This window comes from Coffea arabica, chromosome 2e, assembly GCF_036785885.1.
Source record: "Coffea arabica cultivar ET-39 chromosome 2e, Coffea Arabica ET-39 HiFi, whole genome shotgun sequence".
Lineage (NCBI taxonomy): Eukaryota > Viridiplantae > Streptophyta > Magnoliopsida > Gentianales > Rubiaceae > Coffea > Coffea arabica.
Window position 1 is genome coordinate 48,305,124 of NC_092313.1, and position 24,849 is coordinate 48,329,972.

The following is a 24,849-nucleotide window of genomic DNA, read 5'->3' on the forward strand; positions in this document are numbered from 1 at the left end:
GAAAACCGAGTTGAAAAATTGGTCACTATTTACAACTATAAATTGGTGAAAAGAGTAGCATAATAAGGGGTAAATAGGTTGCAAAATTGGCTAAAAGATTGTGCAATTTGATAGTAGGGTAGGGTGAATGGTAGGTTGCAAATTTGTTTGTGGGAGGGAAAAGAGTTAGAGGGATGAGGGAAGTTTTGGTTAGAAAGGTGAGGAAAGGGGGAATGAAGAGTAGGAAAATATTGAGGGGTAGTTGTGAGAACCCTGAAAATAGATATATAAGCCAGTGCATATTTCATTTGCATTTCTTTTATTCCTTAATAATTTCTAGCATTACTTTTACTTGTTTGCAATTAAGTACGTAAAATTAGGTTTATGTGAAAAATAATATAATTTTTCCTAAGTTATGAAATTTCTTGGTTTTGTTAGACTAAATTAAAATCTTTAGGGTTAGATTAATTTTTTCGCCTTAACATAAAATGTTAGAATACTTAAATTCCCTTATGCTAAATTAAGGATACTTGAGTGGATAGCCTTACTATCTTAAAATAAATTATTTAAGTTCCTATGATTAATTCCAATTAGTTGCTAATGTTAAATGTTAATAAGAATTTCCGAGTTAAGATGAAAACCAATGAATTTTAGATAAATATGATTCTAATATACTAAACATACTTAAGGCGTGAAAAATTCGATAAATATATCCTTATCTTTCTTTGTTTTCATAATAAGTGCGTAAAAATGATTTTAAGTACAAATTGACACCCTTGGATTAAATTATTATTTCACTTGACTTTATATTACTAAACCAATAAATTTCGAGTTAGACTAACTCTAATTCCTGAGGAATAATAATTGGAAATTCTAATAACTAATTTAATCGCTATATAAGGTAGGAATTACTAGGAACCTTAATATTCAAGTTTAATTGATAATTATTCGATAAAAATGGTTTAGGTATATTAGGATATAATTAGGCGTTCAAATCACACTTGGGGATAATTTTTAGAATTAAGTTGGAATTGAGAAATTAAGTTGAGATTAGGGAGCAAAGTGAAAAGACTAAAATACCCTTACCTTTCCATGCAAACCAAACAAGACGTCTGACCGCAAATCAAATCACATTTGCTATTACCAATTCTGTACGCAACCAATTCTTACACGCAAACCATTCTCACAAACCACGGCACCACAATACCATTCATTCTATTTCACAAACACAAACCGCAATTTCCAAATTCTTTCTCTGCACAACAAAACCGCAAACCATTTCTTCCTTTCTTAATACCAAGATACCGCCTTCACAATCTCATTTCCTTCTCTGCACAACTCCACCGAAACCACTGCAATCCCTCTCCACAACCGCACCTCACCTCTTCCTTTACCTTAGACCGAGAGCAAGAGAGAGTGAGAGCTGTAGTCTCGGTTCCATCGACAAGAGTGAGCAGGAGGGAGCCGAGCTTCTTGTTTCTTTTCTTTCTGTCCGTAACTTAGAGAGGGAAGAGAGTGACTTGCGAACCATTCTGCCTTCCATCCGTGAGCTGGTGAAGAGCTTGAGACCAAATTTCCTTCATCCAGCCGCAAGCCAGAGCAAGGGAGAGAGAGAGATAGCGGTCTGCAAATTTCTGGGCTGTTGAAGGGAGGAAAATTATTTCTACCACCAGCCGTGTGTGTGAACTCCAGGTTGAGGTAATATCTAGACTTGAACTAGTTGATTATGGGTAGATGAGGCTGTTTAGAGGCATGCATGTGAGAGTTGTGTGTTTGGATAAAGGATTAAGTTACCAGAAATTGGTTTGAAACAAAAATTGGTTCTGCCGTGAGTTTTAGCTGGGATTTTGCAGCCTTAATTCGTAATTTTGGGATGATCAGAGGTTGTAATGGTGTTTAACCACCTGAAAACAAGATGATAAAGTCATGCATGAAGTTAAATAGCCTGGATTATGCTAGAAAATAAAAAAAAAGAAGAAACAGAATCTGCTACATGCAAGCTCATCTGAGAGTAGTTGCACAAATTTCTGGAGTTATGGATGAATTTTGTTGTTGTCGAACTGATTTCTGGTCTGGTTATGATAGCTAATTAATTTAGCAGTTGTGCATGTGAGATTTAAGTGCAAAATACAAGATTTAGCCGTAGAAAAAAAATTGGTTTGTGACTAAGCAAATGCTGGAAGAGTTTCTGATTTGGCCGAGAGCTTAGCTTAAAGTTTTGCAGCCTGATTTGGTTCAATGTTGTTGTTTAAGCTTATAACCATAATTAGATAGTTAATAACAAGTTAATTAGGCTCTGCATGCAGCTAATTAGTTAGTTTAAACCAGAAAAATAAAAAAATGCAATCTGCCATGCATGTTCATCCGAACCAAGCAGGAGAATTTTTAGAAAATTTTGATGTTAATGGTTGTTGTTTGAACTCGATTTCTGAACTGAAAATGTTTATTTCCTAGCTAAGTAATTGCATGAGGGAGTTGAGAGTTTAAAAGCATGTTTTAACCCAAAAAATAAAATGAAAACAGAACACCTTTTCATGCATGTCATCCGTGGCTGATGGGCGAAATTTCTGGATTTTTCTAGATGATTTTAGTTGCTGAATGAATCTGGTTTTGAAGTGAAAATTTTTAATAGCTAGCTAAGTGTTTAAATGCTGAATTTGAGTACCTAACACCCTGTTTAAACCAAGGGAAAAATTTGATCTAAAGTATATTAGTTGCTGAAATTTTTTTATGTGATAGTAAAAGGTTGAGTTGGGATCTTAACTTGATTTTAAATTTTTCCCTGAATCTTGATGGATGGAAATGTCTGGAATTTGTTGTCTTGGAGTTCTATAAGAAATGTATGGATGGTTTGAATAAAAACATTTTGGTGTTAAAAGAGAAAAAGGAGTTTTTCACAAGTGAAAAATGACATTTCAGATTTTCGGATGTCCCTGACCAGTTTCAGTAAAATGCTTATATCTTGGTGTAGAAAAATCCGTTTAAGGTGCCGTTAGTGGCATTTGAAACTAGAAACATAGGCCTTTGTTCTGTAGAAATTTTGTATTTTTCCTCCATGGGTACTGCTGTCTGTGAATCCTCAAAGTAGACTGTTTGGTATGAATGTCCTGTTTTCTTCGTGAAACTAAATTTTGATTTGGATTGAACTTGTAGCTTACTTGTGGTTTAAATTCTTGATTAAATTGTGGTTGGAAGTGATTGATGATGTCAAGGGCTAATGATTGATGAAGCCCTTGGCCATTGGAATGATTTTATAAGTATTACTGGATGATGGAATTAATTGCTGGAATGTCTTGGAGGCCTTACTTTTATTTTTATTTGTTCATGATGAGCTTGTTGAAACCAAGTGCTAATGATTGATGAAGCCTTGGTCATTCATTTTATTTTTATCAGAAATGCATTTGTTGAAATCTAGGGCTAATGATTGACGAAACCCTAGTAATTTGCTATGTGATTTTTGCCATATTTTGATCCATAATATGATTTTGAAACGGGATCGGAGCTGTGGAAATTGTATCGACCATGCGAACTCGAGTAACTGTGATCAAATTAATAAAAAAATATATTTTCCAGCTAGTATTGGATTATAAACTCAATATCTAGTGTTTCGCCTAAAACTTTCCAAACCGATAATTTCCTTTAGCTCAAACTAGCCTTGATAGCTATAGTAAATAAATCCTATAGCTTTTGAAAACCCTAAGTCTTATTCCTTTTCTTTTCATTAAGTATTGTTCTTAGCTAGTTAACTATAGGAAAAGTTCCAAAATACGAGTTTTACTAATTTTAGTGAAAAGTCTGGGAAACTTGCTCGGCAAGAAACCCTATTTTAGGAAAAATAGTTTTTAGGGATAATTTTTGCAAAGGCCGTAACTTTAAAGAAATGTTCAAAGTAACTTCCTAGCGTGGATATTAAGAGGTTTGTCGACTTATTTCAAGAAAATAATACTAGTTACCCTTTTATAAGGATAAGTATCTTAAGGAAAACTATAATAAACATTTCTTCTACTTTTGTCAAGTTTTAACCTAAGGGACTCTTGATTCTTCTAAGGAAAAGTAGACTAGTAGTATATTAAATATACCTCGATGTCTATAAACTTAAAAACTGAGTAGAAACTTATAGTTTCAAAATTTGATTTTTAGGATATTGCGAGGACGCGGAATTCGATTCCCAACTTGATATCTGAACTCCACTCTTGGTGAGTGTCCCTGCCTGTTCTATGCTTACCTGATTAATGCGCTTTCTCGGCTTGATATGTGACATTTGGAAATATGGTTTTGATCCATCGAAGTGAGCTATGTGTATTTTACCACATTAGCCGTTCGAGTGGAGACTTGCTTGAAATGTTTTCGTGAATATCCTGCTTGCACTATCTACATGCTGGACGCAACGTCGCTGGGTGAATCTCTCGACCAGTCTATACTAATCTCATGCTGGACGCAACGTCGCTGGGTGAATCCCTCGACCAGTCTATACTAATCTCTTGCTGGACGCAACGTCGTTGGGGAAATCCCTCGACCAGTCCCAGGTATACTCGAGTACTACCGCTCTCATTTATTTTGTCGTGCGGGCCCGGAGCTGAGGTATGTTCGGTGGCCGGAGCTAAGAAAAATAAGAGTATCTACATGGACTTTAAGTAGTGAGAGTTGACGGAGGGTCGACTACGGTAATTTCTGATCAAGCGAGGAAAATGGCTCCTGAGAGCCCCTGTATCCTATCTTGTGCTGTTATACGCTTTCCTAACTGTTTAAACTTTGCTAAGTTATTAACCGCTGTTTGATATTATGTGGTTGCATGTTTTGGGGCACCACTGAGTTTTAGCTCACCCCACGTTTATTTGTTTTCCTTGACAGGTTCTGGAAATTGAAAGCTATGAAACTTATTCATGTTTTCTTTTTGGAATGTATCTGAGTACTATGACTTATTTTGTGGGCAGTAAGGCGTTAATTGGGATAATGTACTTTCCTTTCGGATTACCACTTGAAGCTGGAAAATGTGTAAACCCTAATTTGATTGCTTGGCTTATAAGTTTGTATTAATGGTGTATGTAATTATCTATCCGGATTGGTACGACTTTATACCTTGGTTCGTAGCACGTGGGACGTTTAAGAGCCTCAATTGGCTATTTATATCACTGCTATCTCTGAAGTTAATGTGGTTTTAGTGATGATATTATGCGGGGAAATTTGTTTTGTAATAGATTAGGTTTTTATTCGAAAGGATTTGGGTTAGAATGCTTGCGTGAGTCCTGGCGAGAGCTGGGCAGACAGCCCGCCAACCCTTTGGTTCGCCTTAGGGGGAAGTGGGGTCGCCACAGTAGTGGCGCAAAAAGAGAGTGTGGAAGAAGAGATAATAATGTTGTGCTTTATGTACTTTTAGTATTTCTTTAGACAATTTTTGTGATATTTGTTCATATTTTTATTATACTTTAAAGTTCTAAATAAGATATATAAATACAATATAAATTAAATACTAAAATAATACTCTTTTAATTTTTTAAACCTTTTTTTTATGTAACTAATATAAATAATTCATTTACTATTATTATTATATTAAACGGAAACCGTGCATTGCACGGGTTACAATACTAGTTGGTCTGTGTAACGTTCGCTCCAAAATTGTATCTAAAATCTTGACTAATAGGTTGAACAAACTTTTGCCTTGATTAATTTCTCCATGGCAAATTATTGATAACATTCTCTTGGCACAAAAGCATGCGAATGAGATCCATAGAAGATTAACAGTGCCGAATTTGATGTTAAATCTAGATATGGAGAAAGCATATGATAGGGTGAAATGGTTATTCTTATTATTTATGTTGAGAGCATTTGGCTTTTCAGAAAAATGCAGTGGATTTGATTTTTTGTCTCGTCTCCAATAACTAGTTCTCTATTCTACTTAATGGGGGGTCAACAAGTTTTTCCTAATCTACTCGTGGAGTTCGGCAAAGGGATCCTATTTTGCCTGCATTATTTTTGTTGGTCACAGAATTTTTTGTTAGAGGTTTGCATTTTTTGTTTCAACAGGATACACAGATTTTTTCAAATTGGAGGGGACAAAATACCATATTTAGCTTTTGCAAATGATGTGAATATTTTTACTCATTTGTCGAAAAGGAATTTAGAGTTCATTCAAGAATTTTTTATCAATATCAGAGATCTTTTGGGTAGAGAATTAATCCGATGAAGAGTGGATTTTTGTGTTCTTTGATGTCTGAGAAGCAAGTTGATTTGATGTCGTCTATACATGGTTTTCATCGTCAATTTTTTCTTTTTATTTATCTTGGTGTGCCGATTACAAGAGGACGCCCTTCCTCTATCATGTTTGATGGTATTCTTGCAAAGATGTGGGCGAGAGTCTTTCAATGGGGTACAAAGTTATTGTCAATAGAAGGTAAATTAATTTTGATAAGGCATGTTTTGAATTCAATGCCGATTTATTTTTTACAAGTACTTAAGCCTCCTAACTTTATTTTTATTGCTTTGGGGAGAATTTTTAATTCTTTCCTTTGGGACAAAACAAAAGAGGACAAAAGAATACATTAGACAAATTGGGAGAGGGTTTGTTTCCCTACTGATGAGGGTGGTTTGGGGGTTAGACTACTGAGTGATATGGTTAAAGCCTTTTCCTGTAAGCTATGGTGGCGTTTGTGTCAGTGGTGTTCTATATGGTCAGATTTTTTTTTTTTCAAAATATATTGGAGCTCAACATCCGTTATTGGCTAAAACATACAGGCCTACTGGTACATGGAAAAGGTTGTTGGACTGGAAGGTGGCAGAGGCACAAATTTGATGGAGTTTAGGGGCTGGTATGGTGGATTTTTCGTAGCATACTTGATGCAGGAATGTTCCACTGGTTTAGTTGGTTTCGATGGGTACGGAAACACCCTATTTTTTGGTAGTAGAATTCTATGGCAGGAAGGATGGAATGTTGATCGGTTAAGATGCTGGTTACCGAACCAAGTGGTTTCTCAGATTTTGTTGATATCTTTTAATACTCAGGTTAAGGACAAGATCCTTTGGGCTTCTTCGAAAATAGGAACTTTTTCTTTGTCTTCGGCATGGGAGGTGATTAGGCAGAGGCAAAATAGTTCTTTGATAAACAAAGTGGTATGGAATATGTTAATCCTTTGAAAATTTCCTTTTTTGCGTGGAGGCTCTTTGCCAACTTTGTTTCTCTAGATTCAATAATCCGTAGGAGGGGCTTGCCTTTGGTGTCCAGATATTCGTGTTGTATGGAAGAAGACGAAACTTTGGCACATCTTTTTGTTAATGGTCCACTTGCAATGGAGGTTTGGGAGTATTTTGCTACTATGTTTGGCATTCCTTCGCTACCTTTTGAGAATTTACAGGCGTTTTGTTTGGTATGTTACTCGTCTCTTGACCATATTTCAGTAAATCATATTAGATGTATAATTCCTTTGCTGATGTGCTGGTTTCTTAGGAAAAGGAGGAATAAAGCCAAGTTTGAAGAGACTAATTTTTTGGCTCAGCGGGTGATTTTTGAGATGGAAGGTTTTTTTAACGAGTTAGGTCAAGTTAGAAAATTGAGTAAATCTTTTCTACACTGACGGTGTATACACTATCATCGTTGAATTCATGACATGTGTTCAAAAGTTGAATTTCAAATTCAAATTTTGCATAGTTGTTAATCATCCAACGCCGATAGTGTATACACTGTCAGTGTAGGAAAGATTAATTCTAGAAAGTTTACTAGGGTCCAGTTTTATGGAGATATGAATTGCTATTGGGTGCATTTTATCTCAGTTGTACCTCGTAAGGTGCAAATTATTCCTGTGTCTCAGAAATGACATCCTCAAATGCTATATAAATTAAACGTAGATGCTAGTGTTGTTAATGGTAGGGCAAGTGGTAGTGGGGTGCTACGTGGTTCAGATGGTAGACTTGTCTTTGCATTTTATAAGGAGTTTGGGCCCTTTGGGGAGTTTCATGTTTTACAAGTAGAGCGATTGGCTGTATTGGAAGGGTTACAAATACGTGCAAAAAGGTGAATTCAAGGGATTAGGGTGGAGATTGATTTCGCCGTGTTGGTATCGTTGGTTTAGTCTGGAGAAATTTGAAGATGGTCATTCTGCAATGTGTTGTGAATGATTTGATGGTTATTAATTGTGCTATCAATTTCTATTGGGCATGTATTTTGTGAGGCTAGCATGGTTGCCGATAGGTTGGCAGCTCTGAGTGGTCAATCTAGTCAGGTTTTTGAGTCATATCAACAGTTGCCTATGGAGGTTCGAGCATGTTTAACTCTAGATGTTAGGGACTTTCCATCAGTTAGATATGTTTATGTCTAGATTTTTTTTATTTCTGTAAATCATAAGGCTTATCTTAAACTCATTGTAATTTTTATTTTATGGAATAAATAAGGGGGCGCTGCTCCTCCCCGAGTTTGGGGTTCTTTGCCAAAAAAAATCTTGCTTTTGATATTTAGGAGCTAGTATCCCAATTTTTAGATTCTTTTCAATTCCTTTCCATGTTAAATTGGTAATGACCAGTCTTACTATATAGACTTGAACATGCTAGATCCATTTCAGGACGCTGGAATCTTCAAAGTGGGCTAGATAAGATAATCACCTTTTGATGGTACAGTACAAATTTTGATTCTATAGTTTGATGAAAAGAGAGGTTAATTTATCTCTTAAAGGGATGGATAGGCTGAAATAAAATGTGAATAAACTATTGAAAAAAGCAAGTACGAAATTTGTTCCTAATCAACCAAAAGGGCTCCATTAGAATGTTTAATTTTTCCCCTTTCTTTCCTCTAGGCGGGTGGTAAATGAAATCTTTGAGAGAGATATTAACATTAGACAAAAATTGGTTTCTATTTTACTTTTTTCTGATTATTTGGTGATGTAAACCACTTACTGTTAATAAATCTGCTCAAAAGTATCTTAGGGTTTTTAATTATAGAGTAATCGTCAAAGTTTTTGTTAGTATTCTATTTATTTTTCTTATCTTTCAAGTCTGCATTTCTTTTGGAGCAATTTTGCTTTTTAAATAGTTTTCTTGTGTCATTATTTTCCATTTTCTTTTCTTTTTCCTCAAATTATGCATTTTTAGCAGATTCATGTTTTAAATGGCTTTTTTTGTTTAATTATTTTACCTTTTCCCATTTTCTTCTCTGTTTCTTAGATAAACAGAGGACATGGAATGAAGAATATTCACACCAACAATGAAATGATAAATAATAGCGAAACTACCCAAAACAAAAGAGATTTAGTGAGTTACCTCAGAAGCTAAAAGAACTTCTTGTAGATGGTGATACATAAAAGCTTAATAGACGTAGACATGACTTCACAATTCATCCTTCGCCGACGTATCCATGTAATATTTCTTAGTCTATATGCTATTAACTCTAATAAAGTAGAGAGGATTTGGAAGCTATTATTGCAAATAGACCTGTAAAAACTTTAATCGATAATTCTTCTATTGAGTGGATGCGCGAAAAGTTTGAACCTAATAGTTCAGCTATTGTAAAATCATTAAGTAGCAAATCTTGCACTTTACATGTGGTCTAGCTAAAATTAAAGGTACGAAGCCAAAATACAAGTGCCATTTCCTAATTCAGGTGAACAAAGTAAACAACAGCGCATGTATCAATAGAGATCCAGGACCTGCAACATTTGGTGGGCTATTGAGGGATGGACAAGGTGTTTGGTAAAATGGACACACGGGCAGCATTGATAAAAGTACCACTATTGAAATGCAGCTGCAGAGCATTAGAGAGGGTCTAGGGATTTCAAAGAACAATGGAATGAGTGGCACCAAGATAGAAATCCACAACTTGGACTCATTGCTTTATAATTTGCCCAAGTGCTGATCTAAATAAAGGAATACAAATGCTTGTAAAAGATTGTCAAGAATTATTGAGGCTGGTTGGAGGCACTTTTGAATTTGCCCTTCTTTTTTAGAAATGCTGCCGCAAATTTGTTCACGGAAAAGATAAATTAATATTTGCTTTATAATTTGTCCGTGGAATACAAAATTGAAACTACAATCCTCATTAGTTCTTTTTCATTCAATGCCAAATCAAATAGTGTTTTCCATTGTTAAACTGTAGTAGAGAGGGACATTTGTGTTTCATTTACAAATTGAGATTCCTATTAAGGTAAATGTGCTTTTTTTTTTTTTTTTGGCTTCAATTGGCAACTTTCTCAAAAATCTTATGCTAAATCAAGGTTTATGAACAAAAATACGAATGTACAGGGAAAAATAAAACAAAAAGTAGACTGAATGAAAAAGAATAAGAATCATTTACTCTTGGTGATTTTAATCAATGTTTTTAAACTCGGACCGGTCAGTGAACCTGAGAGGTGGCCGGTTCGCGGTTCGACCGGTCCGACCGGTCCAACCGGCGGGTTCAAAGGTTCACTGTTTTTTTTTTTTTTTTTTTTTTTTTAGTGTTAAGTACTAAGCAGGTTTCATTCTACACTTGAACTTTACCAACATAACTTAATTTAAGTTATGATAATAATAAATTTTCTAAAAGTTATACACAAAACATGGAATGATAAATATAATTAAAATATCATAATTCACCACAAGTTTTCATAAATTCATTATAAACATAAATAGATACAATCCAAATGTGCACCAATTATCACAAATAAAAACACAAAAAATAAATTAATTAAATATTGAAATTCTTTTACAAACCTTAAAAAAATCCATAAAAGAATTCAAGTTAAGACAAACTATTTGAATAGCAAACTTTTATCAGTGGCATGATAAGCAACCACACCACCTTCACAATTTCATCAACTTAAGCTGAAAAAGTTAAAATTTTATTATAAAAATATAAATCTAATTGCTCAAACTAAAAAAAACTAAAAATTTTTGAAAAACAAATATACAGTTAAACACATAAAAAATTAATTGCTACTAAACATTACTAATTAACATGTTATATTAAATTCAATGATCCTATACCATTAATTATTTTAAATTCAATTATCAATAGCTTCGATTATGTGCCAACTACCATATTTTTGACCAACCCAATGTTATTATTTGCAATTCCTACCCAATTCCTACACGGATGTGCACTACTTTTGCAAAAATTTCATCCTTAATTAATCGAATAAAAATAAAACAAAAATGAGGGAAACATATGAAAATTGAGGGGAAAAAGAAGAAAATGCAAAAAATCAACTAAAGATAATAATATAGAAAAAAACCTTGAAAAGAAAAAAATTAAACTTACTAAAATGTTGGAAAACAAGAAAAGTTGAAATTTTCAACTTGTTTACAATCTGCTAAAGATAATAACCAGATAATAATGGTGAAGACTTGAGAAAATCTTGTTGTGGATATTTGGGTTAAAAATGGTTAAGAAGAAAAAATTGAAAAAAAAAAATAAGAGAAGAACCTGATGTTTTAATATATTTTTTAGTCAAGTAGAATTCTCAACAAACTTAAGTACAGTCCAGCGGTAAGATTGTCATATTTAAACTTAGAGACCCAGGTTCGAATCTTAGCTACACCATTCTTGATATTTTGTTGAAGAATTTAAAAAACCGCCGGTTCACGGTTCTTAACGGTTCGCACGGTTCGTCCGGTTCGTCCGGGTTTCAACGGTTCTCCATGAACTTCCGGCTTTAGCATTAGATCGGACCGGTGACATGGCCGGTTCGCGGTCCAACCGGTCGAACCGGCCGGTCCGGTCCGGTTCTGAAAACATTGATTTTAATTCGTACAAAGACTATCGCAAAATAAGCCTTGGCAAAGTTTCTACAACCAATAACAAAGACCTTTCCTAACCGGCAAACCACGTGACCCCTCAAGAGTCGGACAACAATAAATAAATAAATAAATAAAGACCAATAGATTCTTCTGTTCTCTAACCTCACCCAGCCAAGGCATTAAGTAAAGGTTCTCATCTTTGCAAACAGCCTAATTCTCATTCAATATCCTGAACATAATAAATGAATAAAACTCCTCAACTATTACACCACAAAGTGACAAATTGCACCAATAAGATCCTAATACTTTCTTTTGCAACACTAATTGAAACCCCAAAATAATTTTTAGGCCAACCTAAGAATAGGGAAACCTATTCTTAAAATCATGATTAGTTAATTCGAAATTAGGGTTCATATCTACCCCTATCACTACTCTCATCCTTCACCATCCATCCAACATTGACAAAATCGTGTATGAACTATGTGAAAATGACATGCAGTTTCTATTTATTATGCTTGAAATCAACAAAAATAGAGCAAATTTCAATTTATAGATACCCAAAAGCATACCTTTTAGTAATAAAGTAGTGTCATCAGGTGATTACTTTAAACCAGCAACCTATCTCTAGTCTACAAACTGTGAATTTCACTTTGTCAGTTTCACCGGCGTCACATCTTTCCTTCTTCTCAGTGGCATGAATTTCTCTCCTCTCCTTCTCATAGCGTTTCCAAGCTGCTATGCTTCCTATTTGAAGAGCGCAACTTTTGAATCTATTTTTCTTTTTAAAATTTTTTTTGTTTTAAATAGTGGACCTTTTTTTTAACGGCGTTTACATCTATTTCCTCATTTTTCACTTTCTTTTCTATTGCCCTAAACGACAATATTCTTTTAAAGTGGTTGCTGGCTTAATCTAAACCATCAGTCTACCAACTTTAAATTCAAGCCATAAAATTGTGTCAACTGGAAAGTGCCTCAGATTGAGAGAGTTTCGGATCCATGAATGAACAACTAGGTAAGAAATAGAACAAAGGAACAACCAAAGACACATAGAAGTTTGAAATTAGCCCCAAGCAAAGAGACATATAGTATTAGGGTTGTGAATTACCTATCTTAAAGCTTACTTAAGGATATTTTCTTAGGATTTAATGCTACTAATTCTGCTTGTTATCCCCTCTTCAAATCTTCTTGAGTCCCGTCCAATCCTCTCGTTGATGCTTAAGATGTCCAACCAGCTTGTACTAAGTATTTTGTAATACTGAGCGAATGTATCCTTATATTATATAAGATTGAGTTTTGGTCAAATAGGGGGTTGAATTTCAACCGCATGATAGGGGTTTTTTGGGAATGTGGGATGTTGTGTGGTTTTCTTAAAACTTTTGGTACAACTGAGGGAAGCATGTATTTGGTTATGTTTACCGAAATATCCTTATTTTGGTACATTAAAAGTTTTGATTTATATAGGCATCTGGGTATTTCTGGAAGATAAAATTATTTTGTAACCATTTTTGCACCGTGTACAACTCATATATGCTTATATGTTGGTATAATTACTGGAATGGTATTATAGATACATTTAATTTAATTGTGGCTTTTATTGTGCAATTAAAACAAAGACATGTTGCTATAACTACTCGTTTGAGGTTATTTCTTTGTTTGAAACAACTTGGCTGATCGTTTCCCAACTCATATGAGCTCACGTCTAAAACAACCCATTCCTTTTCCCATTTACATCTAATTAAATAGCCAAAAACATGGGTATTGAATGAATAAACGGCTGAGCATCGTTATGGTTGTTTCAATGCTTCCCCTTTCACCTTCTTCAGTTTCTCCCCTTTCGGCTTCTGGAATTGGGATATTTTTTGCAGCCTTTATACTAAACATCTCGGAATGGTTTTCAGCCGCAGCTATTCGTGGTGGTTTAGCTTGAGATTAGATTTGTTCCTCAATTTTGTTGTTTATGTGGGTGGTTCTTGTGGTTTGTAGCATCAATGTGTGGTCAGATCCTAAATTTGAAACTTTGGTTGTGTAGTTTAGCTGCAAGATAAAGATTTTTGCACAGACCCTTTCGGCTTCTGGAATTGGGATATTTTTTGCAGCCTTTATACTAAACATCTCGGAATGGTTTTCAGCCGCAGCTATTCGTGGTGGTTTAGCTTGAGATTAGATTTGTTCCTCAATTTTGTTGTTTATGTGGGTGGTTCTTGTGGTTTGTAGCATCAATGTGTGGTCAGATCCTAAATTTGAAACTTTGGTTGTGTAGTTTAGCTGCAAGATAAAGATTTTTGCACAGAATCGGTGTCCTCTGAGATTTAACTGGTTTGCTTATAATGATAGGTTCGGAGCAACTTTAAGAAAAAACTTTCCAGGAGGTATTTGGAACAAGGTCAGCTTTCTAGGGTACTCTAGCTTACTACATTAATCCGGTCATGGTGTGTTTTCTGCTATATGAAATAAGAGATTCACTTCCTCTTTCCTTTTGGGAATAGCCAGTAGGAGGACAGAAATCCATCGATGTAAGGCAGGGCAGAAGAACGACTAGGATCTTATAGAGTTTTTGGCTTTCAAGCATTTTTCTCGCTCGTTTTGTTAGAGAAAGTGAATGGTTTGCTTGATGAGGGAAGAGATGAGCTAGCTATTTGCTTTCTTAGAAAACTAAGCGACTAATTTACTGTTGAGAGGTCAGAAATTCCTACAACAAACTCTTTCTTTTTCTTTTAGTGACATAGTGAACCTTCTTGCTAAATAAGTAGCCAACAGGGAATATCCCTTTAATGGGAATACGGCTACCTGCCTTTCTTCCTACGCTGGCTAAGCAAATTAGTCCTCAACTAAAAAAGGAAGGTTCTACCAGGGTTGGGGTTAGCCATTCCTGTTAGCCTTGATGAGCTCCTCTTTGCTTTTAGGTAACTGTAGTCACTTGCTAATTGATTATAAAGGTAAGCTTATTCACCTTGACTTGTTTTTATAGTTTACACACTTTTGTATTGGCGCTTTTTACTTTATGTAGGATGAATCTGATTAATTTCCTGAATCACCAGCAGTTGACTTTGGGCATTGAGTCCTTACTCCTTTCGACAAGAGCGCTTGCTTCTATGACACCATCGCCGGTACCGGCTGCTCCTCCGCACCATGTCCTGGATATGCCATTTAACATTTGTACAGCAAACACGTTTTACATAAAATATCAAACTCCAGCTTCTTTAACTATTTCTTCTCAAATTATCTCTCTAATTATAGGCACCAAACACTCGCGCGATGCGCGAGCACTCCCCCCTAGTATTAATTATACTAGAATGATGTCCTGAATTGTGTATAAGTGGTCTGAATTCATTTATGTCGGTATTTTGAGAGATTGGGATGATGGGATCTATGAGAACTTGTAAACCTTTTGAAAGTTTAAAATTTTGAAAGCTTTGAAGATTTTTTCAAAGATTTTTAGAAAACTCTTACCAAGGATGGAAATACTTTCTTTTCAAGAGAGAGAAACTCTCTTTGGAGAGAGAATCCATTGTACGACTTATTTTTGGTCTAGGCATCAATAGAAAAAAAACTATTTTAAAATTCAGCAGACAAAGAAAAAAAATTAGGGAATGAAAATGCTAATTGCAAAGACATATGAAATAGATGAATTCAACAAATTAGCCTAAAATAAAATCTAAATACAAGGAGAAAAAAATATCATTGAACATGAAAGAAAGTGTACAGTTAAGAATAAGATGGAGAGCAGTTAAGATTGAGAATATAGAGAAATGAAACGAAGAATCATGGGATTCAGGATTTTAGGATTTGCTTTCTTCTCCAATATACTGGAATTGCTCAATTCCTGTGGCATCAACAAATTTGTTAATTCTAGCGCTCAGTAATGGGGATTACTTTGTTGATTGGGTCGACGTGATGATAAATTTATACGGTCACAATATACCCTATGCATTTATTGGGTAACTAATATAACATTTGTCCCTGTACTTAATTTCTTAATTCATGCTTTATTTTAAAAGGCCTCATTCAGGGAGTGGAACACCCAGTTGCTATAATTCTTGTCTATGTATATGCAGAGGAAAACCATAAATGTGAACATGCACGGCAAACTATGAGCGCTAGGGCGCTAACTCGAAAAAAATTTTATTATGGGGAAAAAATTAAAGACGTTTCTTGTTCATAAAATCATATTCACCTCTCAAGAAGGTGCTTATTAATTTCCACAATCTGCCCATGTATGCTAATGCTAGTGAAAAATGATTTCTAGTTCAGGTCACTGTTGAAAATGATTTCATAAAAGGGAAAACACTGCAATTAGAGGTAAATTAGTGACACGAAATGGTTTTCTTTTTACTAAAACAAAAAAAAAAGGTACAAAATATCTGAAGGTTTTAATTAAGCAGATATTGCGGGCGGTAAGTATAACTTAAAGAAAGATAAACGCAGTGATCAGTACATAGAATTTACTCAATTAAAAGTTTCCTCTTTTCATTTTACTCATTTTAGTAAATGTACTCCAGATGACAAAATTTGTGTGTCCTAACTACGTTACCTACTGTATGAGCTGTAAACTATTTCTTTACTAGTATACAACCTCTGACTTAGACGCTCATGTAAAGTATTCCATCATCTGGTAACAGGAGTTCCCAGAGGCTCAATTCGTCAATAGACCAAGTTTCTATGTTGTCTCCCAATTCGGAAGGTTGCCAGTAGCTTCATTCACCATCTTTACAAGAGTGACCTACAAAGATATCAGTAGATATAAACAAGGTAAGAAATCAACCACAGTTCAACATAAAGCTTTTCAGCTATTTAAAATTAAGTATGATGGATCATACTAGCAACCATGCCTACAATGCACTCCAACCATATGCATTCAGATCCAGGACAACACTTGAAACAATCATCAGATGTCTCTGAGACTTAGTTTGCATTAAGAGAGAAATCTGATCCAGACAAATTGCCTGTTTGTATGACGCAAGCATTACTACTTTTTATTCATCAAAGCTAAGATTAAGACATTTTTAGATTTATATTTCTAATATCCAATCAACCATGTGACAAAAGGGTAGATGGTCAAGGAAATATTAAGTCCTCTTATTACAGAGGTAATGCATGTTAAAGGGAAGACAAATGGTGATGCATGCATGTAAATCCATGCCAATTGGCAATCGCTTCATATCAGAAAACTCAACAAACAAAGACATGAGTACTGACATGTTATAAAACGCCCTTCCTATCTCTCAATCTATGTTCAAAAGACTAGGATCCGTGATAGGTTAGTGGAGATAGATTAAACCTTCAGTTGTTCCTTGGACAAAAATTAACAGTGCAACTGGAGCCGGAAAGAAGAATGTTCAATGTTTCATGGAGCTAGAAGCCAGGTTGCAAGAGTAATCTCCAGTTCATGACTTAGCTGGCAGTAAGCAGCCTTTGCCCTTCTATTCTAGATGGATTCTCTTCTTCATCCCTTTTTCAACCAGATTATGCACATTATAACAAGAGCTAGCCAAAAGGAACTTTTAGTATTTTGAAGGGCTTTTTGAAGCTTATCTGTCTCAAACCATCTTTTAAATTTTACACGCATCCATCCCCAGCACAGGCTCCCTGCCTCCCATCTTAGAATACACCCTTCTACGAGCAGTATTAGGTTTTTCACTTAACAACTAAGCTAATGTTGGGATTTCACCTTTAAAAGCAAGAAACAGGCAACAAAGTAAATTTTTATTTTATATTTTATCTGTATACAATAAGCCTGCATGATTAGACATGGCCAAATTGCTATTCGACTTCACATGATTCTGACTTTCATTACATCACTGATGTGAAATATATCTTATTTTCATTTTCAATTATTTTTAGGAATAGTCTTGGTCATATGTTTCATATTCCATCACCACATTCTGACCAGCAATGTCTAGCCTGCTTAACTTTGTAATACATATAACTCAGGAAGCAGTCAAACTCCATTCAGCGTTAATGAAGGCTCCCCTCTCCATGACACAAGAAAGCCATAATATAAGTGGTAAGACAGAAAAGAAAAGGACTACAATAATACCAAAGTCCTATATTATCTAGAATGGAGAATAGGACCTTCGCTCTGCCTGCTTTGACACCACTCCATGTATAAACCCATAAACTTGTATTTCAAAAGGAAAATACCCACTAACTATAACCAGACTTAAGCCAGTCCAGACCTTCAACACCGATGAAAGACAAGACAAGGATATCTAGGAGGCAATAAAATCAAATGAAAAGGTAATACATAATTATTCACCAAATACCCAAAAAAATAATAAAACAACTAAATTAATAAATAAAGTGAGTAAGTAGAAATAAAAGATATAAACTGAAATTAAAATTAGAGGCAATGTGAACAAAGTAAACACAAACAAAAGTGGCTAAAAAGATGTAACAATACAAAGCAAAGCATCTCGCTCAGCTGTTTCATGAAACTAATTGCTCAAAATTCCATGGCCAATGAGAATTGACACAATCCTATTTCGTGATCATCCCTTTTGGTTGCCAAGATTCTGTTTTTAGCACATCATACACGTCCACAACACTATGATAGCACATCATAGTTTGAAGGAAAATGAACCAATCCTCTCTATCTTCTCTCAATTCTCAAATTCTTATAAACATTCTCTCTCCAACTCTCTTGTAAATTATTATTCCATCAATAAAGAAGTTTCAAGTACAACTTTGAAGTTTTGAAGTTTGCCTCCATCTAAGCTTACTTTATCATCTTTCTATGCACTTTAATTATCTAGGGTATTAGTGGTATCAGAGCCATGGCAGGCTAAAGCTGCCATCGGAGGTTAGCCATATTCAATCTCTTATAATAGATTGAAACCACCATAGAGTTTCAGCGTGAAAGCTGATCAGTATTATGTTCATATGCAGAAGCATATACATTGTTGTCAACTATATGCATATGATAATTCTATTCATTGACCTACGCATATCAAGAGGCACCTCAAGATTGTGTTATTTGTTGTGTCAGCCTCTGTTTCAATGAGTCTAATGATGCAATAACCAGCTTGACTATCATATTTGTCATACATGATCAATTAGTTGTATTTTTGAAAACATCAAAACAATACTTTCACCAAAGTCAGGTTCTCCGTGGCACATACATTTATCAAGATGATCTCATCAGTTTTAGGTGTGTTCAAACAAATGGAGATAGAAGTAGTTCTACTAGCTTTGTAACCACTATTATCTGGCGTTATGATCTTATATTCAGGTCCCATCCAAATATTGCTAACCATTTCCAGCTTCTTGCCTTATGTATCTGAACCTGCTTTCTCAAGACAGTACAAAAAGCCCTTAGGAATAAGGTTGCAAATAAAACAAAGTCAATTTGGTACTGTTCTTTGTTAATATGTTCCCATTACAAATTCAAGTTAGCTTCTTAAGAACTATTTCCCTGATATGGACATGGATGAATGATCCTCAAATTGGCAAATATAACAGGATCAGACTCTCACAACTTTTTAGCTATTATATGAATGTAAAAACTAAAATGAAAAGCATAAAACCTCAAACAAATAATAAAATGTAAAGCAGTATGAGTTTACTGGTATAAAGTTCTTTCTAGGTCAAGGAAAAACTGATTAGCAGAAATTGGAATGAATGAGGTCATAGTAAAAGAACTCAAAGTGATAGCCTATATAGGCTTGATCTCTGCACAACTATAACTTGTCCACTTTGGTGACTGACGGTATAGAGTAAATTATGCACTTACTCATATATTTGCACCTGCTTGTGCACCGCTACATATCCCTAATCAACTTATGTGATTCGACAAACATTAGCAGTTTCAGGCACTGTCTATAGTTTGGTAACAAGAAAAAAAATCTTGCTATAAAGTGGCTTGATTAGGCTGTCAAATTGGAAGCAATGCCAACTGCGTCCCAGCTGGCAAGCACTGGAAGTTGAGGAATAAGATTAGGTGCTCCTAGCCAGCAGGTTATGCACATACTTAACTCCAATCCCAGTATTATGTACTTAACAGAATGACTTGACATGGCGAAATACTGTTTACTTGAGATAATTACACAGTGTGTATGATAGCTTAATTTGAACATCATAAGGGCAAGAGCTTTGAGTCATTTAAACATTTACCTATAAGACCTCTGCCGTTCTCCTAAAACTACCTATCATGCTTGAGCATAACTCGGTTCTCTCGTAAACGCATATTATATTCCTTTCTAAATAGTGCAGAACAAGCTTTCTGCATTAAGTTTCAGCCTTGATTCTGTACTTAAAGATTTCTATTTTAGGACTTCAAGTACATAATTCAGTTAAAATTAAAACTGAAAGCTAAAAACAAACACAGTAGCTAGTGAAAGATGGGGAAGATGAGTAATACATGCCAGAAATTAAATGGAGAAACATTAATCAAGCAAAAGGATTAAAGTCTGCTTGCAAACTCATCAGTTGATTAAATTGTGGAGCCCAAGACCTACCACACTCTCAGGAACACCAGGTGGAGGCAAGGAGATATTTTTTGGTGGAGGACCAGTGAGATGTGACCTTTTGTCAAATCTCCACTCTCCAATTTTTCCATATGTCAGCTCACCCTGCACGCATCATGTTCGAGAATTTTTATAATACAGGAAAATAAATAGCATTTTTCATAGTACATCGAAAAGAAAAAACCAAGCCTCAGGAATTAAAAAAAAAATGCAATTAACAGTAAAAGAAAAGGATGTTATTATAGAAGCATCAGTCTCAGCTGTAAACTTCACCTTCATGTTGTAGTCACAACCGTAAGTGTAATGGAGGATAAACTTGTTCCTGGTTTCTAGATCCCATGGTGGCTGAAAGATTAATACAAATGGATCAATTACGAATACTTTCTACTAACACTACCCCCAATTTGACGAATCATAATTCAATCAAAGCTAGTAGAAAGTACAGATTTGGAAACCTGTAACATGAAGTCTTTCCAAAGAATATGCTGCACACCATGCAAAGCAGAGGCTACAGCGTATGCATACCTTCACGAGAGAGAGAGAGAGAGAGAATGAGGAGGAGGAAAAGAGAATGTGTCAAGAGTGATCATATAACTAAAGCCCAAAATATCCCAATCAAGTGCATCAAAAACTATTTTATAGAGGCCTGCTCACATTTCTAGTACCCATCCAAAAGTTTTGTCAGTCTCAGCATCATTTTTCATCCTCAAGGAAACATTCATCCACGTAGGTGAAATTTTCTCCAGCAAATCCTGAACAATTTGCCTAGATGTCAGTAAATTTTGTGCGGCCAAGAAAAGAAATGAAACTGAAACTAAGAAACAGGCATCAGAAGAACATCATAGCGTCCACCATGTATGATCAGGAACATATGCCATAAAAGACTTCTAGAGCTAACAGAAATGGTTATCCCACGGAGGACAATTTCATCCAGGACGTTGCAATACTCCAGGATTTACCTTTTTAATTATGACAGGAGAATTTCCAATTGGATCAACATTACTAACAGGGCCACTCTCCTCAGGGAAAAACTTTCTGATGATGTGCTCATTTTCAGTAGGTTTGATGTAGAAAAAGGGGAACGCAGCTGGAAATTCATGATGAGCCAGATTGGGCAGTGGATTTAGAAATATATGATCTGGCTCTGCCATAAGTATGTATCTGCCAAGAAAAATATAATATTACAATAATGAAGAATCTGACAGTCACTGATTAAAGCAAGGGCAGCTCACTCTTCATCAATGGTAGCCTTCTCAAGCCATTGCACAAATGCCCATGGTCTATTAAGAACGACATAACCCTGCACACATGAAAGAAGAAAGTACTAATTAAGTAATACTGGAATATTCTGATAAAAACGAATGTGGAATTTTCATAAATGCCACAGCTAGCATACCAAAAGCAAAAGAAATAGAAAAGAAAATGGGGAATATTTACGCGAAGAGACAGTACTTAAAGTCTATAACAGCATATGACAATGGCAATCATAATAAGAGTAATATTTCAGTTTCAACATTCCTTTAATGCAGTTACAAAGTTCATTATCAATATTAGGTCTTGAACACACATATTTTGGCAGATTCTTCTTCTAGAGCAAGACAGTTTCTTTTAGAGCTTTAAACTTTCTAGTGGAGATTTGTACTGGCATTCTACAAGAAATTGAAGGTGAAACTACAAAGAATGCATTAAAATAAAGAGGTATGCAAATTACATAGTTATGGTAGTTTAAAATTTCATGCTAGAGGGCATGTGCAACCACAATTTGGTGGGTTTTTGTAAGTTTTCTTTTTTCTTATCATGAGTTCACACTGGAAAATCTAGACTAAACACGAAAACAATAAATTCATCCATGCAAAAGAAAAATCCTATGACTGCTCAAATATGTTAAACCCTCAACCCTGAAGTGCTAATTATGGTGCCATATTTTAATACTTGAATGTGTGTAAAATGTTTTCTGAGTAATTAATTAACCAACAGAACAAAATATGTAGGTGACGTTTGTAAGGTGAATCATAATGAACTCACAAGAACCTAAAACTGACTTCCAGTAACAGTTTACTCCCAACTGAGTTTCCAATACCGATTGAAACGTACTCCCACTTCCAATACATTAATGTAAAACAAAGCCATTATCTTCATATGTTGTTCTATGCTATAATCAATACTTTATTCCATGTCTTTTCATGCAAGTACCAAAGTACTTATGCAACAGTAGATTCAATGTTAAAAAACAGGGGGGTCAATTATCTTAAGATCCTTTTTGCTGTTATAGGTACTTACTTAAGTTTGGGGCGATGGGCGCAAAAGCAAAAAACGTCTTTTGCAAACATAAATACTACAATAACAGAAGACAGGTGTAACCAGAAGGCAAAAATGGAGAAGTCCCAAGAAATGGTTGCTCACCTGATCTAAACCTTTGGGAAGAGGATCCACAACAAATGTAGGAATCTCGTCCATTAAATTGTCAGGACTTCCTGAATGCAAAATCCGAGTAAACTTACCCATCTCAGATCCAGGTAAATCCTTCTTCTTCTTGTACCAGTAGTACATTATGCGACACTGCCATTTACTATAAGGAGCATCAGTTGCCGTTAATGCAACATGAAAAAGCAACCTTTCCTTCTTTACTTTTCGTGCATACAGAGGCATCTGAATGACAGGATCAATCAGGGATGGAGTCTCCCGAGTACTAACAGTCTGCTTTCCAGAACCCACTGCTCTGTAGTGAACGATTGTTATCAAATTATACGTCACAAAGAAAAATCCGAGAGATAAGAGAACCAAAAGAACCGGTGTTGCCCTTCCCATGTTTTCCCTTCCAATTATAATTGGCTTATACAAAATCAGAACACAGATGAATCCAGAGTACTTTTCTCCAACACCCCCAACAAAAACAAAAGAAAGGCGGCTTGTTTAACCTAACTCCAATTCGACATAGAATTCTCTTCTCCAACAGGGCCCCGATGAAGTAATTAAGCAGCTTACATAATTTAACTCCCCCAATCACTGCAATAAAGCCTAATGCTATACAAATTACAGACACTCAGACCCCTTTTCTTCTGATTCTCAATTATACACACGAAAAATCAGCCAGAATTCAGGCTCTCTATTGTCAATCTGCATAGTAGAGAGAGAGAGAGAGAGAGAGAGACGGAGAGACAGATACGTATCAAATTAGGTTCAGCAAGTTAAAACCAAACTCTATAACATGATTGAAACAAGATAACCTGCCACATATCTAAACAAAATAACAATAATTTTCTTTTAACATGAATTATCGAAAGACCAAACATCATAGCATCATTTGAGGAATTGCAAATAAACATCTCATGATTGGGTGAAAATCACACTGACTAAACTAATCAGATTCTTTTGTCCACCTAATGCTGCAAAATCACATAATTCCTATAACCCTTATACTTCAAAATCCCATACACATTTACTATAGCAGACATTTAGTTTTGAATACATTTTAGCCATAAAATTTGATGTTTTAAGAGATGGTCAAGTTTTAATTTACCTGGAGAGACGAGATGTTTAAGCTCAGAAAAAAACCATGCAGAAATTGGGCGAAGAAACAAAAAGAAGCCGAGAAAAATATATATGAAACAAAGAACAGAAGATGCTAAAGTAAGAAAAGGACAAAAGGGATTTCACAGAAGTGAACGAAAGGTATGACAAGGAAAACAGCAGCAGTAGAAGAATCCCTATGATTTCGACTTTCCCTGGCAAGTTGGTGGATTCAAGACGCAAGGTATGAAAGCAAGTGTACCATTTTTATTGTCATGTATGAAAATAATTTTACAAATATTGCACTCCCTGAATTTAAACAATTTCCCATACTAACACCTCAATTTATATATATATATATATATATATATATATATATATATATATATATATATATATATGAGTAAATTTTATATATACTGTCAGTGAATATATTATATATATATATGATAGTGTATACACTCACAATATATATAAAATTAATCATATATATATATATATATATATATATAAGGTTCCTTCCCTCCCGTTAAAAGTAGAGTTGGTCTAATGTGCACACATTCTCCCTGAATTTAGACATTTCTCCATAAATTTCTATATATAGAGAGAAAATTCCTTTCTTCCCATAAAAGTAGGGTCGGTTTAACGGATATCCAATGTATACACACTAGAATATATTTCATATGTCATATTTTTTAAAATGTAAGATTAATTAAAAATTAAATAAATATAAGAGATGGTAAGCAAGATTAGATAGGAACAGTGTATAAATAAATGTAAAAGAGGATAATAATTATTAGTCTATGTATATACATTATATGTTCAATGAATTTTGGATGTATTATCAAATGCCTAATAGGCACCCATTAAGAAAACCCTTAAAAGTATCATGTTTTTTATTTTGGAAGGTCCAAAATGTTTGTGATATTACGAAGGAAAAATGGCCAATTTAGTCCCTAAACTTTTTTTCCCCGTCGATTTAGTCCTTATATATTATTTTTAGCCAATTTGATCCTTAAACTTATATTTCGGTTTCAATCAAGGAACTTAGCGGCGGAGCCACCGCACAATTTCCTTCAATCTCCTAATTGAGCAACCAAAAGGGGTATTATTGGAATTTCAATGGTGGGGCTGTAACAAAAATAAAAAAATATAGACTACCAGACAGACTTAAAAAGAATAATGGAGTACTACCGTCGTA

At 34.9% G+C, this 24,849-nt stretch overlaps 1 protein-coding gene and 1 long non-coding RNA gene across 2 annotated transcripts; one reads left to right on the forward strand and one right to left on the reverse strand.

Moving 5' to 3' along the window:
- The first annotated feature begins 1,224 nt into the window (after positions 1-1,224).
- Positions 1,225-5,311, forward strand: LOC140037019 (uncharacterized). The gene is made up of 3 exons (XR_011840823.1): positions 1,225-1,677; positions 4,120-4,175; positions 4,831-5,311. It is a non-coding gene; the product is annotated as an uncharacterized lncRNA (long non-coding RNA).
- A 10,806-nt stretch (positions 5,312-16,117) lies between these two features.
- LOC113732544 (hydroxyproline O-arabinosyltransferase 3-like) lies at positions 16,118-23,832 on the reverse strand. Its single transcript, XM_027258376.2, has 9 exons — positions 23,659-23,832; positions 22,542-23,255; positions 21,371-21,438; positions 21,098-21,299; positions 20,793-20,890; positions 20,594-20,663; positions 20,412-20,483; positions 20,130-20,243; positions 16,118-16,396 (listed from the first exon to the last, which is right to left on the reverse strand). Exons 2-9 carry the CDS (start codon positions 22,944-22,946, stop codon positions 16,334-16,336), a joined length of 1,092 nt encoding a protein of 363 aa, XP_027114177.1. The 5' UTR covers positions 22,947-23,255; positions 23,659-23,832; the 3' UTR covers positions 16,118-16,333.
- Positions 23,833-24,849: the final 1,017 nt, after the last annotated feature.